This window comes from Rattus rattus, chromosome 6 (genome assembly GCF_011064425.1).
Source record: "Rattus rattus isolate New Zealand chromosome 6, Rrattus_CSIRO_v1, whole genome shotgun sequence".
Classification (NCBI taxonomy): domain Eukaryota; kingdom Metazoa; phylum Chordata; class Mammalia; order Rodentia; family Muridae; genus Rattus; species Rattus rattus.
In genome coordinates this window covers 53,207,914-53,227,835 of record NC_046159.1, presented here as the reverse complement: position 1 = coordinate 53,227,835, position 19,922 = coordinate 53,207,914, and the positions used below count along the sequence as shown (strand labels likewise).

Here is a 19,922-nt window from a genome sequence, read left to right as displayed (position 1 = left end):
TTCCTTTCACCATGTAACAAGGGATTGAACAAAGGCTGTTAGGGTTGGCAGGGAGTGCCTTCACCTGCTAAGTCATCTTTCAGTCTAGTTGAGTATAACACACACACACACACACACACACACACCTGTGTCATGGTTAGTTTGTAACATCAACTTGACATAGCTAAGCGTTACCTCGGAAGAGGAATTTAGATTGAAAATACCCTGGATAAGACTGGCTTGTAGCTATGCCTGTGGGAAGAATTTTCTTGACTGTTGGTTGATGTGGGAGGGCTCCGCCCACTGTGAGCATTGGCCATCCCTGGTGGAGTTGTGTGAGAAAGCTAGAAAAACGCTTGCTGCTCCTATAGGGGGACTGGGTTCAATTCCTAGCACCCACATAGTGGCTATCCATTTTCAGGAAACCTGATGCCCTCTTCTGACCTTCTCAAGTACCTAGCACTAAAATGATGTACATACACACATACACACACACACATACACACACAGGCAGAATACTCATATACATAAAATAATCTAAAACATATTTAAGAAAACAAGCGAGTTAACGGGCTAGCTGGCCGAGCATGCGTTAGAGGAAGCAAGCCAGTAGGCACTGTTCCTCCGTGGTTTCTGCTCCAGTCCTGGCCCTGACTTCCCTCAGTGATGGATGGGGACCTGGAAGTGTAAGCGGAAAAATGCCCTTCCTCTCCAAGATGCTTTTGGTCACAGTCTTTTGTCACAGCAACAGAATGAAACTAGACAAACTCATTAAATATCAGTCTAGGGTCGGAGTGTAAGAGGCATGCCAGACAGACTAGGGCTCTGTAAGAAGAAATCCTCTGAAATCTTGCAAAGGTCATTCCAGGACCTTAAAATCACCCTCAGAATTGTCCTAAGCAGGCCACTGTAAAGTCTTGAGTTCTGTGTACACAGAGGTCAGAGGGCCACACGGAAAAACAGACAGTAGGAGAGCTTCTGAATTTCTACCTTGCATACGGAAGAACTCCACATTCTGTGAAGCCATCTTCACTACCTGATTTTCTTCTGTTCCAAGGTATACCATCAAGAGAGATGGTGAAATCAAGGGGGTTTCAAGACCTCACTCCTGGCATGAAATAGCTCCATGCCCAGATAACACTTTCTGTAATGTTCGACTATAGGATTCACTGGCTTGATTCTTTGGCTCCTTGGCTTGCAAATGCTCTTGATAAACACAATTCCCAGTTCTGTTGAGCAGTCCTGGCTTTGAAAACAAAGAGATCTGAGTTCAGATCCAGGTGTAGCCACTGTTCTGCTGGGAGGTGTTGGTCCTTTCCCTCAGCTGTCTTCAGTGACGACACCTCAGGAAGCTGCTAAGGATCACCGCTCAGGAAGCACGGCCTGGCAGACTTCATTTGCTCATTCTTAAGGAAGCAGAGTTGGGATTTAATAAGGATACTTTCATATGGGTGTAAGCACAGGGGTAGGCTTCCCAAAAAGGAACTGTGGATATTCAGACACACCCAAGTGTAGGTCAAGGCTCCTTAAGGAAGAGTCACTAATCCATGTGATTTTCTGAGTGACTCTCATGCATCAGGCTCTATTTCAGGCAAGAGGACAAAGCTGGCTGGGTTCCAGCTCTCGTGGAGACCCCAAGTAAGCACAAGGAACCTGCCCCTTACCTGAGGTGATACTTTTTGAGAGTTAAGCTATTCAAAGTCTGAAAATGCTCACTTGAAATTTCCAGAAATAAACAATTCATAGGTATTGAACTGTATGCTGCCCAGAGTAGCATGGTTTTGTTCTAATTGTTCATTATTATAGGTATAACTGCTCTCTTGTGTGCTTCACAAAGTAATCTTAACTAGAAGGGTGTATATGCACAGGGGTGGTGGCTGTCCTTTTAGGTTTCCAGTGAGGTTCCTGCAGTGTGAAAGCAAAAGGAGGAAACACTGTGTAACCGCTCTGAGGAAAGCTCAGAGTAGGGAGGGATGGTGATTGATGCTAGTTCACTTTATGTGAATGGTCAGAGTCAGCTTCTTACATGAAAGGATCTCAGAGCAGAGGCCAGAGGATGTGAGGAAGGGGTTCCCGAGACTATGGGAGAAGAAAGAGTGGGAAGAGGGAAAAATCACAGAGCAGGGCTTCACACAGGGCTGTGGAGCTTACACTGAATGCTGGAAAGCCACTTGGATGTGAGTGCCTTGACTTGACTTGAATCCACTCTAGACAGAGCACGGACAGGGGAAGCTCTGAGTCCTCTTATGAGGAGAGTACAAAGCCAAGTGCCATACAGGTGCCTGGCAGAGGCCAGGGAAGGTGAGATGTGCTCTGAGCCTGGAGATCTAAGAAGGGAGAGGGACAGCATGGGAGAGGGGACATAATGCTCAAATCTATTAGGATCTCACTCTGAACAACCTGAATTCCCTTCCTGGGGCCTGGCAGCCCAGTGTGAGGCATTCAGGCAGTCAAACACTTTAAGTGATACGATTTGCAATTCATTCTCCACTCCAAGACCAGAGGGCAAAGAGAGGTGCCTGTCTGATCACCCAGTGTAACTCTAGGGCAGACAGCTTGCTGTGGTCCTAATTATGATGGTTCTTCATCATTTCAGGATGACGCCACACAAACGACAGACAGACAGACAGACACACAAATGAACAGATATAACACACACAGACAAGTGCTGACGCTTATGCTTTGCTTAGATGATAAGCTTAGACACCGCTTGGCCTATTTGGATGGATGATTTAATGAAATAAAAATCATCAGTGAATTTGTTGAGAATTAAGTGGTATCAATTTGCCTGTGGACTTCAGGCTTATCCATCTCTCTCTATAAGATAAATTTCCCAACAACTACGCTAGTGGGAGAGTTTCCATACATAAAATATACTCAACGGTTCTGCCTGAGTAGCTGTTTTTTTCTTCGCCTCCCCTTACCTCTTTCTTTTCTTTTCTTTTTAAATGCAAAAGGATTTTTCGCATAGTGTTTAAGCACAGTCTCTGGAGCCCAGATTCCTGGGCCAAAACTAAGCCAGGTGTGCAGATTTGGGAAAATCTGACACTCTTGAGATCTCAACTTCTTGTAAAACACTGAACTCATACTGCACCTTTTCAGAGGGCTCCAAGAATTCTGGGTCAAGTGTATGCAAAAACATTAAGGACAGTGCCTGGCCATAGCTCTTTGCAATGGCAGTTTATTGTCTGAATTACGAGTCTTCAGCCTGCTCTCCCAACAGAGCCGGGGAATCCCTGCTTTGCTATATACCACTCAAATGTAGCTAGAGTTTCCTTCCACGACGACAACAACAACAACAGCAACAACAACAACAACAAAACAAAAAACTCCAACAAGAAACAAAACAACCACCCCCATAAAACCCAATCAACCCACTCACCCACCCACCCACCCACCATCACCCCTCCACATTCTTAACTATTGTAGGAGGCAGTAATAAATGATTTCATTTCACAGAGGGTCCCACTCAGAGTCATTCTACGCATGACACTAATTCCATTTTGGTTGCAAAATGTATACTGCTGTGCCATGGTGGTAACATGTCTGGTCCATAGTAAAGACTCAGCCACTATTTTCATATCTCATTTTCCCCTAAAGGTGTATCATTGCCCTTTTACAGTAGATACATTAGGCTTCAAAGCTATATGGGTAATGCTTTCCTGTGACTTGTAGATGAAGCTGTCTATCCTAAAGCACCTGTGGTTTAAGAAAAAAGACACAGACCCCACCCTCTGGGAATCCCAAAGGTTCATTACCTAAGAATCAGATCCTAAAATAATAACTTAGTGGCTTGACAGAAGGATTCTATATATGATCCAGTTCATGCACACTGTGAAGCAGACTTCCCTTCCCTTACATTTGTGATCACCGGAAGCCAGTGATGACCTCCACCCAAGACAAAGAGGTCAGAATAAAGCCACTCCCCTCATTCTCAGAATCAGAAGAATGTAGGTGGTGGGAGCTGAAATGGCTCTTACCGCTGCTTACAGAAGCTTACCAACAAACCCAGAAGAGCTTTTAGAAAAGAAACTTACTCAAAGGTGAAAATGAATTTTGGTTTTATGAAATTAAAACCCTTTCTCCCTACCACATGCAAAGTATATGAGAAGGAATTAAAGCTAGAAGGGGTCACGGGTTGGGAGCCTGGTTTCATTCACAATCCTGGTTACTTAACTAACAACCAACAACAGAGCTTCCAAAACAAAACAAAATGCTGATGTCAAAACATCATAGGAGATGGTAAGTCTCTGAGTTCTGGCTAGAGATCATCTGTTTCTTTTCTCTCTCTCTCTCCTTCCTTTCCTTTTCTTTTCTTTTTTGGTTGTTGTTAATAAAAAGCCAGCCTCACCCAACTTAAGCAGTTACTTCTGCTAGCTGGCAACATTAGTACATCACCAGGGATGGATGGGTCATCCATGGCCACGGCTTGTCTATATCACGCACACAAGGCAAGAGTCATTCTGGTACACGATGAACCAAGCTAAGGTCGGAGACTTGCCTGACAGCGCACAGCAGTGAGGGCAGACCCAGGATTCAAATGACCATCCTCTGGCTCCAACTCCATTGCCTTTTCTCCACGACAATGGGATCACTGTTTTCATGAAAAGCGAGCCCAAGAGTCAGGACTTTTTTTGTTAGTTTGATACATTTACTTACTTATTTACTTATTGATGAGGAAATGAATGCCAGGGCAGGAGGTAGAACTGTAAGAACACAGCTTATCTCAAGAGGCCTGCTTGCTCCTCACGGCCCCAGGTCAACCCTCTTTCCCATAGATGCTGTCTCCAAGCACAGCATTCACGCTCCACATTCACCAAACACTGTCAAACTTCCTGAAACAAAGCGCTCTGTGTCAACACCAAATTCTTTCGGAAAGAGAAGCACAGAGGTGTGCATTTGCTGGGCAAGCGATGCTCGCACACTGTGGGGCACAGGTGCTATGGTGACTGCATGTAAAGTGCTCCCCTTAAACACGGAAAACCCTGTACAGGGCAAGCTCTTCAGCACATTAAAATACTATCCATTAACCCCGGTCTAGCATTATTTTCCAAACAACTCAAGAAAGCCAATAGGCTCACACTGGCACTGGAAGGCAGACTGCTGACTGCAAATGCTGACACAATTTTAAACCATAACAGAAAGAAAGCGCTCTCTTGTCTGGACAGCAGAGGGAGGAGGAGGAACGGATGTGTTTGAGAAGATGGAGACCAGAAGGAGAGCCTAACAGACAAACGCCAGAGTGGGAGCAAGAGCAGGAGTGAGTTCTAGCTGAGAGACTAGGGACAACCTGCGACAGTCCCAGCTACACAGCCTGTGGGTGAACGACCCTGGTAAATCCAAGCCTGCCCCAGGAAACTGAATCCAGGAACTAACCAAAGCTATTCTATCCTCTGCTTGATTTTCCTACTGCTGGGAAGGAGATGACAGACAGACAAATAGAAAAAGTAAAAGGTAAAATGGAAGAAATCTTGACGAGGACAGACATCAAATATGAACATGAGACTTAGGAATGAAAAGAGATGCTGTAAGCACCCAATGCTGCCCCATTTCCTAAAGCGCACTATGCCCATCCTCCCACCACGGATGCCTGGGATCATGGACGATGTGTGTTTAATGAGTTAATCAATCTGCTTACCAGAAGCTATGACAGAAATGAGATTCATGAGCAGTCAGTGGACTGACCACCCTCTTCCTCATCTCACCTAGTGGCCGTCCTGTTTCTCCATCAAACATCCTCCTTTATCCTCCCCACCTCACAGAGGGATGATTAAATGCCAGCCCCGATGCAAACAACTAGCGTGTGGCATAGCCAAATGTATTTTTATGCTTTTGAGAAAGATTAATAGTAGCTGGCGGTGGCCTGCCAACTGCAGATGTACAAACTTCCCATCCTACACATAAATCAAGCACAGCGTGTATGGCGTGCTTTACAGACTGTGGCTGTTACTGTGATTTTAAATTACTCAGGTTGTAGAGTAAACCATGTAGATGTTGACTAATGAGGCAATATATTCTGGATCTTTCCATATGAATGTTATAAAATGTAACAGCATCAACAGAGAAAGAGAGAGAGAGAGAGAGAGAGAGAGAGAGAGAGAGAGAGAGAGTGAGTCAGTCTCAGGAATTAAGAAAAGATACACTTAGTTAACATCAAGAGGTCTATCTGTTTCTATAATCAACTCTTGGGGTATTTTTTTGGCAAATTCATTATAATACAGGGCTGACTTAGTAGATTTCTCACAAAACTATGCTTTTTGGTATCCCTGAATATGAACCTAATGACAGAAAAGTCCAGTAAATAATACATTCAATAGAAACAAAGGATCAAATAGAGAGGAGCACGGCTGTAAAATACACGGCAGTTGGATCAGAGATGCCTGGAGGAGCAGCCAAACATGTGAACAAGGACGAGATCAACTCTTGATGAGGTTAAGACGGCAGAGTTAGACTACGGTCGGAGTCACAGGAATAGGGTGAACAATTCAGTTCTACTAGGGCTGGACCCTCCTACAGCCTAAGGACATGCTAATGATTAGATGAGAGGTGCATACATGTATGAAAACACTCCATGAATGACCACCTTGTCTACGTGAACCAAGGTCACTTTTAGGGATCAGCTTTCGGGTATCCAGTGGTATAGGAATAAGACAAGACCTCAGGTATCCTGGACGGAGTGTTTTGCTGAATCGGTCTGTGTAATGTTTGTTGTTTTTAGTTTTGTTTTTGTTTTTGTTTTTAATTTTAGACAGGTCTTCATTATGTAGCTCTGGCTGTCCTAGAACTCACTGTGTAGACCAAGCTGCCCCTGAACTCACAGAGAAACACCTGCCTCTGTCTCCCGAGTGCTGGGATCAAAGGTGTACATCACCACAACAGTCTGCTCCCAAGAGTTAGAATACTTTAGTCAACTCAACAGCTGTGCTGTGTTTTGGATTTCCTCCTATGACCATAATCACTTTGATCGTACACCATCCAGCTTCAAGTGAGCACCTTGGCTGCAAGGAAATTGTATTTGATAACTGGTCTGCTTTTCAAAGGCTTAAATCTGTTATGCATGGCATCCACACTGAGGAGATCAACAGAGGAAATCGCAGGTCTCCTATGATCAACTATCAGTGATACCTAGTTACAAGTTTACATATCAGGAGTGAGACATTTCAATACTGAGTATTTCTTCATATGAAGTCCTTGAAGGGCTGGTGAGGAAGAAACACAGAAGCTTAGGCAAGGAAGAAAGAAAAGAAAGAAAGAAAGAAAGGAAAAAAGAAAGGAAGGAAGGAAGGAAGGAAGGAAGGAAGGAAGGAAGGAAGGAAGGAAGGAAACTTGCTTAATGTCAAGACTAAGATGATGTGAATTCTATAGAATTACTTTAAAAGGTGTCAGGTGGGGCTAGGGCTAGGATGCGTATGGATGTATCTGTAGTTAATTCAGACAGTGAGACAGACAAATTCCTAGGGAGAAATTTCGAGAAACTGGGCCAGAGAAGCACTGTAGTGAGAAAAGGACATTCCAGGCAGAGGGGAGAGAAACAGAAAGGCCCTGAGGCAGGAAAGGACAAAGCAATCATGGCTAAATTCCAGTGGAAGTGGCAGACCAGGAAGAACAGAGTCTGGGAAAGGGAACTCACAAGGGCATTCTTCAGCCTGTGAAGGCTAAGACAGGAGTCTTACAAGAGAATTCTTGTTTAGGAGAGACAAGTCTTACTTCTCTTTAAAAGGCACAGTGATTTGTTTTACAGATCATTCTAATTCTGTGTGCACAATATATAAACTTTATTGTGAAGCATGTTCTAAGCAACCAAGTGACATTATGTATTTAAAAATATGTAAGTGAGGGGTTGGGGATTTAGCTCAGTGGTAGGGCGCTTGCCTAGCAAGCGCAAGGCCCTGGGTTCGGTCCCCAGCTCCGAAAAAAAGAAAAGAAAAAAAAAATATGTAAGTGAAAAAGTAATGTAGGTTGGGGATGTTGTCTGGGAGCACAGCACTAGCATAGCACGCTGAAGGCCCTGTGATCAATTTTCAGAGTCTCAAAAAATAAATCCTTAACTACTTAAAAAACAAACAAACAAATAAACAAACAAACAAACATACATACAAAAAACCCTGAAATCACTTCAAATAGTTGAAGACTACAAAGCTAAGCAACGCACTTCAGATTTCAAAAGCAAAGAACAAAGTCAGCCTACATACCTCCTCGCTGCACCAACAGTGTGACCTCACTTCCCTTTGGACACTCAATCAGCATATCCACGACTTGATTGTGCGTCAGGGCCTGCACGTTCCTCTTATTCACCTCCACAATCAGATCCCCTTCTTTGAGGCCTCTGCAGCGCGGACTGTCAACAATCTGCTTCACTCTTTGGCCACCCCCACCGGGACTATCTGCGATCGTAAAGCCAAATCCCATTGGCCCTTTGACTATGTGAACGGTTATTAGCTCTGGCTGGGTGGCTATGGAGGAAGCCAAGGAGACTGTGTCGTTGGGATACCCATGAGAACTGTTGGAAGCCACGTCTGCGGGGCTGCTTGGCCTGGCATCCTTCATGGTGCTGACTTTGCCCGTTTTACTACTGTGGCTTGCTGGTGAATCATAGGTCTCTTGTCCATTTACAATTATTGGTTCTTTGTCCAAAATGGCCACCGAGGTCACTAAACTTGTGTTAGGGTCATCCGGGTCAAAAGGCAATGGATAACCTCTGCAGAGTTCAAGGTCCACACTGGCACCAATGGGAATGGACTGGAAAATTTTCACAACTTGAGCATGTGTGTGTCCCAAAACACAGGTGTCATTCACACTGACGATTACATCTCCTGTAAAAAAGGAAAAAGTCTGGAGGTCAAACAACAACACCCCAAAAATGGTGCTACAATAACGTTCTCCTAATGTTCAGAGAGTGCACCCCAAGATTCTCACTGGGCACACACATTCTTACTTCTTGGTTGCGTGCCCCACCTCCACCGTTTCATTCAACTTCATACTGCAGGTATGGAAAAACTTTAGGATGGGCTTTAAAGACCACAAGACAGGTCAGTAAGAGGAAAGCATATACGTTCATCTAAGATGAGTTTAAAACCAGAAATCAACAGCAGAAATGGATGCACACTGACCTTGTTTAACCAATGCCTAACGTCCTAGCTGCTTCTCTACTTGGACACTCTCGTCTCGGCCTGTGTGCCTTAGTCACATTCTCATAACCTACCCGGTGTTCACTCTACCATGTGCTGAGCATCGTCTCTGGGCTGCTGGCCCTGTGTCACATACAACCCATTCTTGGTATTTAGGAATATGGTTTCAGAGTCAAGGTCTCATTATGTAGCCCAGGCTGGCCTCCAATTTGTGATCTTTTGCCGCAGCTATCTTGAGTGTCACTGTACCTGGTTTTAAATTCATCTTGAATGAACGTATATGCTTCCCTTTGACTGACCTAGCCTTTGTAATGCTAAGACCCATCTGAAACCCTAATGAGGGTGAAGCTCAACTGTGGTTCATCTGTAACCTCAATGTGAAGTGGAAGGAGATAGGGTGAGGATGGGGAACGCACGAGCAGACTGCGTGTTTGAACTGCTAATAAAGTTTGCTTGTAGCATTGAGTGCCTTCTCTGGTAAATGACAATATAATAACATTAAAAAGAAAAAAAAAACAAACCACTGAGGTTCTAAGATTAGAATTCATTTACTCAAATGGATTGACATTTTTAGTAAACTTCTACTCTACTCAATCCAATAGCACCTAACAGGTCCCCAAGGTCAAAGTACTTTCAAAGCTTTGCATCTGCATTGAGGGAGGGTTCCTTCTTAAGAGAGGGATCCAGCTCACTGGTGGGTGTTTAAAGGACACCTATAAAGAATCATGATGCTGTCTGCTCTTGTTCAGACATGGGCAGAGGCCCCACCACAGGGAACACGCTGTGGCCACGTGGACTCACCTGTCTCCATCTTGCCATCCAGTGCAGCAGGACCATCTAGGACAAGGCTCTTGATCTGCAGGAACTCATCAGGTTCGTCCCCTCCAACCACCGTGAAGCCAAAGCCTCGACTGCTTTTCCGTAGCTTTGTGTGAATGAACTTGCCTTTCAGCTCAGAGGGATTTCTTGTAAAAAAAGGTTTGCCTGGTTTAGATTAGAAAGAGAAAAAGCAAAGGAAATTCATCACGAGTGAAGCCAAGTTAAGGGTGGACTGAGACAATTGAGATGACCTGTTCTAGCATATGGATCGAGGTCTGTGGACATGGATGGGCCTCTTGGTGGTCAGAGACGGCTCAGCGGTTAGGAACACTTGTTGCTCTCGCAGAGGACCTGCGTTTGGTTTCCTGCACCACATAAGGTAGCTTACAACTGCTGCAACCCTAGCTCTAGGAGATCGGACACACTCTTTTGTTCCCTGTGGACCTGCATTTACACCGAGAAATCCTCTTTATAGACGCTTCTCGTCACTGCAGGAATGTGTGCTTCCACACCCTGTCTAGGTGAGTGGCACAGTCATATTGACATACATAGAGAATAGCATTCTTTCAAGACAGGTTTTCATGTAGCCCAGGCTAGCTTCCAACCGCTTCTACAAAGACTGCACTCTTGATCCTCCTGCCTCCACCACCCGAGAGGTAGGACTGGAGGTGTGCAGTGCAGGAAGCCCACCTAGTGCTTCGGCATGTTGGGCATTCTCTCTGCTCCAGCTCCAGCTCAGGCAAACCATCACTCAGGTCCAAAAGCAAGAGGACAGAGCAAAACTCCCAGTCTCCGTCATGGGACGTTCTCCCGGAATTTCAGCCTAGGAGGTTCCACAGCTACTGTGCTGCCAAAGCCTCCTTAAAGAAAGCAGATGGGCTTTGCTTTGTGCCATGGTTTTCTTTGCTATTTTGGAGTGTTTACTCTAATGTGCTACTACAGACATGGCTTTCATGTACAGGGCCAACTAGCAGAAACTTTAATTTTTAGCCAAATGAAAGGATCAAAAAAAAAAAAAAAAGATATTATCAGGAAGTACATAATAGAGTGTGAGGTGACATAAATGTATCACTATTTTGAAAATTAAAGGTCATTACTTCAAATGGAATCCCAAAGTCATCTGACGTGTATTATTTAGCTGCAGCTTTTAACATTTTGAAAAGTAGCTAGCATGTATTCATTGCTAAGGTTTATTGCTTTTAAACAACAGAACAAAACAAAACAAAACAAAAAACCAACAGAAAATGCATTAGCTAAAAAGCAGACCCCTCAAACTAACTAGTTACCAGCAAGATGCACACAGCTTCAAATTCAGCCATTTTACTCAAGATAAATTAATTAGCTAGGCAATTCTCAATCCGACTAAGGTTTCTCTGTCTTAAAGCATGTGTATATGTTTGTGTGCATGTCTGTCTGTCTGTCTGTCTCTCTCTCTATATATATATATGTCTCATATATATATATGTCATATATACACACACACACACACACACACACATATATATATGTCTCACATGTACATGTGTAGATGTGTGTGGAGGCCAGAGGACAACCTCAGATTTCATCTTTAGATTTTGTTGTCATGTCTTTTGAGACGGGATCTCTCATTGGCCTGGAACTCAACAATTACTTCAGGCTGGCTGGCCACAGAGCTTCAGGGACCCTCCTGTCTCTGCCTTGCCAGAGCTGACACTAGAATTGCTTATCTTTATGTCTAGCATTTTCATGTGGGCTCTGGGAACCACACTCAGGGCCTTATGCATACGGGATGAGCACTTAGCTATCTGGGCTACAATCCCAGACCTCTAAAGATAAATAACTCTGACGGTGCTTGGAAAGCCATAGAGAACCGTATTTTATAAGCTTATTTAAAATCACATACATAACATCTATGTATATGTGTGTATATGCACACACACACACACACACACACACACACACACACACACACACACAGCTTAAACAGTTACATCACATAGTGTGATAATCCCCAGGGACATCCCAAGGGATACATGCTCCTCACATGAGCCATAGAATAACAAACACCACAATTCCAGGCACAGGGAATCTCTCTCCAAGCTGGTGATCTGCAGATTACAGAGGACACCCTCCACCTCAATCGATATAGGCTATTGGCATTGACCTTGGCTGCCTCCCAGAATTTTAAGGCGTGTCCCCATTGCTAAAGACTGCACACACTTTAGTCACAGAACTTGGAAGAATCAAGCTGGGACTGACTTGGAAGAGACAGCCTTCCCTGAGGACTGGCTGCAAAGTATCTGAAGGTGCTATGCAAGCTGCCAAGGGCGAACAATATCAATAGTCCTACCTAGCTATAAAGCCTATGACCTCAGCACCGACTGGCCTAGCGAGATATTTTCAACGCTGCACTTCTGTCTTATGGGTAACCAACAGCTGTCTTTTGGGACTACCCATCCAATAGAAGGGAATCCACGACTACTACTATGAAGCTACCCAACTTTGGCTGATTAGATCATAGGCCTGGGAGAAGAACTTACTACTGCTATACTCCTAAACCAATATACTTTCCACCTATATCCTAAATACCTAACTGTATGTCCATAGAGAAGAATAGTTCTTTCCCTTCATCATGAAGGACACTACCACAGTATCTGGTCAAAATGCAGAGAATAAATGACTTTGGGACTCAGAGCCCCTAGGGATACATCTACAGCACAACCTCTGTGCCTAAGGCTCAGCGCACAGCATGGAAGAGGAACAGAAGGTCTTAAGAGCCAGAGGTCCAAGACCCCTGATGTTGGATAGTGTCTTCAAGACAGGACAGAAAGGTGTGCTTCAACTATACGGCTGCGTAAACAAGACCTACGCACTGATGATACCAGGTAAAATATGGAAACATGGATAGACAAAATTCTGCCAGGCCCACCTCTAGAATTATAGGCCATCGATGGCCACACACACACACACACACACACACACACACACACACACACACACACACACACACACACACACACACAGAGAGAGAGAGAGAGAGAGAGAGAGAGAGAGAGAGAGAGAGAGAGAATGAGAATCAGTTTTCTTGCTCCCTGATAGGCTATCCAGCTATCCAATCCCAAGACATCAGTTTTAAACACATATACACCCTAAGGACACTAAATGGGCTCCGTAGATTGTATCTAAGTGTTTGTCCATACACGCAATAATTATAATAATGAAAGAAGAAGAATACATCATGGATTTGGGAGACAGTTGGGGCATAGGAGAAAATGGAGTGGGACAAAGTGGAGTGAATGGAAATGATGTAAACACAGTGCTCAAACATGACAATCTCAAATAAATAAATTCATAAATAAACCAACAAACAAATAAGAGCATTTGAGTACCACAAAGTTGTGTTCAGGACTTCCCTAAGTTGTCCTCTGCATCCAAGAGGCTCACTGGAATTAATTTCTGTCTGTCTGTCTGTCTGTCTGTCTGTCTGTCTGTCTATCTATCTATCTACCTACCTACCTACCTACCATCTATCTATATCATCTATGAATCCATGTATGTATGTATGTATGTATCTATCTATCCCTATCATCTATGTATCAATGTATGTATGTATACAATCTATATACCTATCTGTCTGTCTGTCTGTCTATCTATCTATCTACCTACCTACCATCTATTTATATCATCTATGAATCCATGTATGTATGTATGTATGTATGTATGTATGTATGTATGTATGTATCTATCTATCTATCTATCTATCTATCCCTATCATCTATGTATCAATGTATGTATGTATGCATTCTATCTATCTATCTATCTATCTATCTATCTATCTATCTACTATTTTTAAAGGAGAAAAAGAAGTTAGCAAGCACCTCTGCACTTAGCAGCCTTGGCACCCAGTTGGAAAGTTATTTTGGGTTAGCTATAACTAAAAGGCTTTAAAAGGTCTCTGGGCACACACACAGATTTTAATTGCATATTTTTAAAAGTCTCTGGCTCTTACAAAGGAGGCTGTTTCAAATTGGCTGTAGTTAGAGGTCCTCTCACAAACCTCCTCTCTAGTGCAGTCCAAGGTTTATTGGAAACCCAACAAATGGCAGCCCTGTAACTGTGGTTAAATAGAGGCAAGACTTAGCAGGATTGGCCAGGCAAAGTCATTTGCCAAGGTGTGGGGGAAAGGATGGCACCTCCAGTGAGGACTTCTGGGAGACAGCTTCTAAGCCAGTTAGTATCAGGTTAGAAATTGAGGACAGGGAGAATGGCCTTTGAGCTACGGAAGCCCAATGGCCTAGACCTTTCGGAAGAGGCTGACAAGAGTTTAGAGAGCTTGAAGTGAACACATTTTAGTCATGCAGAGACATCAACAGCTACTGACTTGTCACTGAGACTCTCTCAGACTACACTATTAAAAGTACAATGCCTCTGCAACATCTCCTGCTTAATTTTGTCCTTAGAATTGACTACTTTAATGCAGTACATATCTTACCGACTGGCTTGGGTTTCAGTTTTCCTGTGCCTATGCTGAGCATGCGCTAGACTCACTAGAAAGTAAGCCCCATGGAGACTCATTTGCAGATTCAGGCTTAGAATCCGAGTACTGTCTGGTATGTATGAGGTGCTCTAACTCCTTCTCTTGAAGGCATGAATGGCTAAAGAAAGGCACAATGAACAGATTCAACAGGAAGTGAAGAATGCTGAAAAGAAGTAACCAATAGAGATACCTTTCATTTTTATTATAGGCAAAATTAGAAGACATGAAAATGTGCCACAAAGCTTCTCTAAGTTTGCACAACATGCACAACATCAGACTTTTGTATTAATGCACCTTTTATTATGCTTTAGTTATGGGTGGGTCATGAGTTAAGGTGCATCAGGAATTTTCTCCCATAAACAGCGGGATTTGATGCTCTTGGTTGTAGGTCTGTGGGGTCCATGCCATCTATTGAGACTTCCTGGCATAGTTGTAAGACCTGGTTGTGTATCTGTAAACCCATCTGAAAGGCTGTTAAAAGGCATTTATTTTAGTTCTCACCCTATGCCCACTGAATGAGAATCTTCTGGATTATGTTCAAAGCTCCGGCCTTGAGCTACCCTTCAATGCTCTCCGCCAGGCCGGAAGTTCTCTTAGCTCTGGTACTCGAATTCTCTGGACTGGCAGTTATCCACCATCACTGACTGCAATGCTGATAATACTGTGTATTTACAGTGACCTACACAGCAGGCACCACACCGCATAAATGGATAGGGCAGCCCTGAAATGAGGCTAATGGCCAAAGAAATGCAATTTTTAATTCTTGCAGTTGTTGTAAGTTTAAACCTAAGTGACAATACGTAACCAGTGACACTGTACTAACAGTAGAACTCAGCTCATGCAATAAAGTGCCCCACAAAAAGTAGGATGATAGAAAGTTATGAGCCAGAATTTAATCTATTTCTAACGACAGTGGGCATTTGCATATAGGTTCTGCTATATTGTGGCCAGCCATCAGACCTTTTGTTGGGGGTGTTGCACGTCTAAAGTCAGACAGAGATGGTACCAATTTAATGTAATAATTATAAAGAAAAATGAAATTGGACAATGAATATGAAAGGCTCAGAGGGAGACTCTGGCATGTAATAAGATTCAATAAATCAGTTATAGAGACGGGGGACGGACTACAGCGGGGAGAGGAAACTGCAGAAAGCCATCCCCGAACCAAATGTGGAAGCTGAGAGCTTGCTGAAGAACACAGCCACAAACTGGCCAGGTACTGGGAAGGAGAGTCAGAGGAGAATTTAGTTTAGAAATTAACCAATACGCCAAGTGGGCAAAATGGCTTCTTCTTGATCCACTGTGTAAAACTAAGATGTGCAGCTCAGTCATAAACAATGAAGCTAAAGGCTAAGTTAAAGTTTATTACAGACCCAGTTCAGAGAAGGAAACGGGACGTAATGTATTTCTTTGTCATCAGTTATACTCCAAAGACGCTCATTAGGTCAGAGGGAGGAGGATCAACATGAAGGCTGCAGAGTGGGCTGGCTACAAGGACAGTTGACTCCATGGAGAGTTCAGTGGGCCTGGACTTTCTCAGCCCACTTTCAACAGAACTGAAGAAGAAAGAAAGAGCCAAAGGCTGGGAGTGTGGCAGGACTCTGGGCACAGTGATGCTTGCTTTTAATCCCAGCCCACAGGAGGCAGACAGGAGGATTTCTGTGAGTTTGAGGCCAGCCTAGTCTATACAACTAGTTCTAATCCATCCAGAACTGCATAGTGGAAAACATGTTTCAAAACAGAACAAAACAAGAGGGAGACTCTTGAGATGAAACAGACAAATGCCAAGCAGTCTTAGCTGGTGCTTTAAGTACATGCTGTGCCCAGGACATGTACCTTTCAATCAAGTATATTTCACCTCTAAGACAATTCCCTTTTAGTACATGAGCTAGTGAAAAATGTGTGTGCACATATAGACACACTGTTTCAATAATATTATAATTTCATACATATCAAAGGATTCTACCTAAAAATTAACAAAATAAACACACACACACACACACACACACACACACACACACACACACACATACACACAATCAATGTGATGAAGAAATTAACAGTGATACCGCAGAGCTGGAACTATAATACAATCAAAAGCCCACATTACCCTGAAGTGGAGCTTCCCTGGCTGGCTCCGGGTTGCTCGGGGGATGGGAAGGAGCAACAGGAGGCACAACAGATGCATGATCTTCTGTCCACTCTAGAAGAAAGAAAAGTAGTTTCCTGATTTGTCTCTGAACAGCCAAGCCACTTACCTCCTTAGCAACAGACCAATGAACCAACAGTAGGGGGTGTGGTGATTTGAATATGCTTGGCCTAGGGTGTGGCACTCTTAAAGATGCTGCCATGCTTCCGGCCACGATAATGGGCTAAACCTCTGAACCTGTAAGCCAGCCCCAATTAGATGTTGTCCTTTATACCGGTTGGCTTGTTCATGGTGCCTCTTCACAGCAATGGAAACCGTAACTAAGACAGTCTGTGAGCAAACGAAGCAGTCAACTGAACTCCTTTGTGGTAAGGTCGGTGAGATCTCTCTCTTGTGATAAAGAAATATGGCATGACTGGTAAAAATCTGACGTCAAAGGTTTTAAGTGAAAACAAATTTTGGTTTTCCTTTCTTTTGTTTTTTTAAGGTGTGCATTCACCTGAAGGTGGCCTTGTGAGAAAGAACCTCCTTCAGGCTCAGTGAGGGGTGGGCTGGTCTGCTGAGCCTACCTATCTTGCACGGTGAGTTGGATGAAAGTGCACGCCATTGTTTTGCTGAGGCACTAACTTCTGTTGTCTCTGAAACCCAAGGGAAGCCGCTGCCAGGTCCCAGCAACACCATGCAGTGAGTGACCTCTGAGATGTAAAGCGGTCACCTTCCCTTAGCTAACACATCCAGCTGTATGCACCCACAGCTCAAACCACATTTTCTGGGTTATCTCTAAAAAGTTATCCTTAAATTAAAAAGGAAATTAAGGCGGAGAACTTTTCAGCCGGTAAGTAGGGGTAGCACGTAGTAAAACATGGTTTACCAGCTAAATTGGGCTCAATGTCTCTTCTATATAATACAAGGTATAAAAACACATTTCATTCATTTATTTACTTACATACTGATTTATTTGGATTTTTTTTTGAGACAGGGTTTCTCAGTGTAGTCTTGCCTGTCTTGGAAATTACTATGTAAACCATGCTGGCTTTTCACATTTTTAAAAGGTTAAAATTGAGTATTTTCTGAAATTGAGTATTAATGAAAATTATGAGATTCAAATTAGTGTTCATGAGTCTTATTGATACACAGATATACCTATATTTATATATTATCTGTATCTGTTTTTATACATAAAGGTGAATAGTTATTATAAGAACTATGTATCATTAATGCTAAAACATTCGTGATGTGGACATTTATAAAACACTTAGCTACTCCTACAGTCTAAGGTTTATATTTGACTGTGTTCAAGGGCTCAGTGCTTGGGTAGATACATGGTGTGCTGAGGTCCTGAGTACAATTTCCAGCAATATACATATATATATATATGTATATATATAAATATGTAATATATAAACTAAATATATAATATGTAATATTATAAATATAATGTTGTGGGAACAAAAGTGTTATAGTTCATATTCACATAATCGATATTATACGTAGATAATATAAAGCCTAGTGAAAAATTTTAGTGAAAAATTAGGAAAATCCTAAGTATTAATAAATTGATGGTTACATATTAGTAAAACACTCATTAAATAACACATCTTTTACCCATAAAACTGTGGGTCAACTAATAAATCTTCAAGCAGGTTCAAGAAATAAAAAGTAAAAAAAAAAGTTGCTCAAGTTCAATATATTTACTCAGAAAATTATTCTTGTTTTTGATGTTTGTGATTTTTATTTACCCAAAAAACTGCACACGCTGAGCTCCTGAGAATGGGATGGGGCGAGCCCTGGGAGATTTATTGTTGTCCCCTCTTTCTGGGTTATTGTTATTTCTATTGGGAATGTGACTTCGTAACTTCCCAGAAGCACAGATCCTTCTGTGCAGGGTGTCTAATATGACAAAAGAGTCTAGTGCCCAGAAACTCTGCTTGAATGTTAAAGGGGCATTGGATTAGACAGGGATCACCACGTAAATGCTGCAGGGGCCCAAACTCCCTCACCCTCAGAGGGCTCTGCAGGCTAAATTCCCTCTAAAGCAAGGCAGAGGTCTGAGTGCTATGCAGGGGCGCCCCCTTCTGCAGTGTGCTGGGGCGTGCCGTCGGGGGGAGGGGTGGCTAGAGGAGGAGAAAGAGTCTATCACCAAGGCCAGCTCTGACCACACGGGGGTGTCAGTGCCTCGGCTTTGCCCCACATTCCCAGCTCAGGGAAAAGCCTCCAGCAAAGAAGCCGACCTTCTGGCTGCGGTGGCTGAGGCTGCTGCGGCTGCTGCTGGTGCTGCTGCTGCTGCTGCTGCTGCTGTTCAAGCTGTCTCTTCCTTTTGGCTTCTAGGACTGGGTTTTCATATTGCGTCTTCCTGTTGATGTGGCTGGGAAGAGAGGAGAGCAGTTTTCAGGGAGGAAATACTCATTCTAGCCGGGCAAGTCAAAGAAGGGAATGGGGCACAGCAGAGGTCTGGTGTGGATCTGCAGATAGGACGATGGAAACGCTGTGTGTGCAGTAAAGCCTAGGTATGGGCTGGAACGCACATTAGAAATTCCGAGCCAACGTCCTGAGGCACACAGCATTCTTACTGACATAGCAGAAAGTCCCTGTTCACAGGGAATGTGTTCCCAGAGACCCAGTGAACACTGGAGCCCAGGATAATGTCCAGTCCTATATGAACTTCAGTTTTCCCTCTGCATCTGTGCACACCTATGACCAAGTTTAATTTACAAAACAAGCACAGCAACAATTCACCGTAGCCCTCAGCAGTTTCCACACATGATTCCTTTCCTTTCCTTAGCCACTTAAAGGAACTTCTGCCTGCCTCTTCCGCATGTTCCAACTGCCGACACCACTACCTTTGTGCTCTGGGTCTATCATGAAGTTAAATAAGGGACACTTGAACACAGAGTATGACACTGTGACAGCTGACCTTGTAACTGAGATGGCCACCAAGTGATTGATAGGCAGGCAGTGCATAAAGCGTAGATGTGCTGGAAGCGGGGGTGCTTTGTGGCCTAATCTTCATGGAGCAGCAAGGAAAGAGACCTCACCATGCCAGGAAGGACACCCAACTTGAAACTTAAATTTTATTTATTTCTAAAGTTTTCTATGCAATTTTTTTTTTTCTAACTAGCAATTGAGTATGTGAACCATGTAATCGGGGACAGGATGGCATTTCATGGTGGGAAGGGAAGTACACTTCTGAGTAGTTCCCTTGGTCTGACATTATTAACTAGCATGCTCACTCAGCTATGGCTGCTTTTGAATGTGAGGACTTGAGTCAGTGACTCCACCTGTATCATCTGAGAGGAAAGGTCCCTGAATTCACCAAGACCTACACTCTGAA

At 43.4% G+C, this 19,922-nt stretch overlaps 1 protein-coding gene across 9 annotated transcripts in view; it reads right to left on the bottom strand.

Annotated features, from left to right (window-relative positions):
* Magi1 (membrane associated guanylate kinase, WW and PDZ domain containing 1) overlaps positions 1-19,922 on the bottom strand; it is a 609,660-nt gene that overhangs the window by 60,744 nt on the left and 528,994 nt on the right. For all 9 annotated transcript variants that reach the window (XM_032906058.1, XM_032906056.1, XM_032906057.1 and 6 more), the window contains 4 exons: positions 18,823-18,956; positions 16,553-16,645; positions 9,909-10,091; positions 8,172-8,792 (listed from right to left, as the gene is read on the bottom strand). In XM_032906058.1, coding sequence (XP_032761949.1) covers positions 8,172-8,792; positions 9,909-10,091; positions 16,553-16,645; positions 18,823-18,956 — 1,031 coding nt within the window. The remainder of the gene's footprint in view (positions 1-8,171; positions 8,793-9,908; positions 10,092-16,552; positions 16,646-18,822; positions 18,957-19,922) is intronic.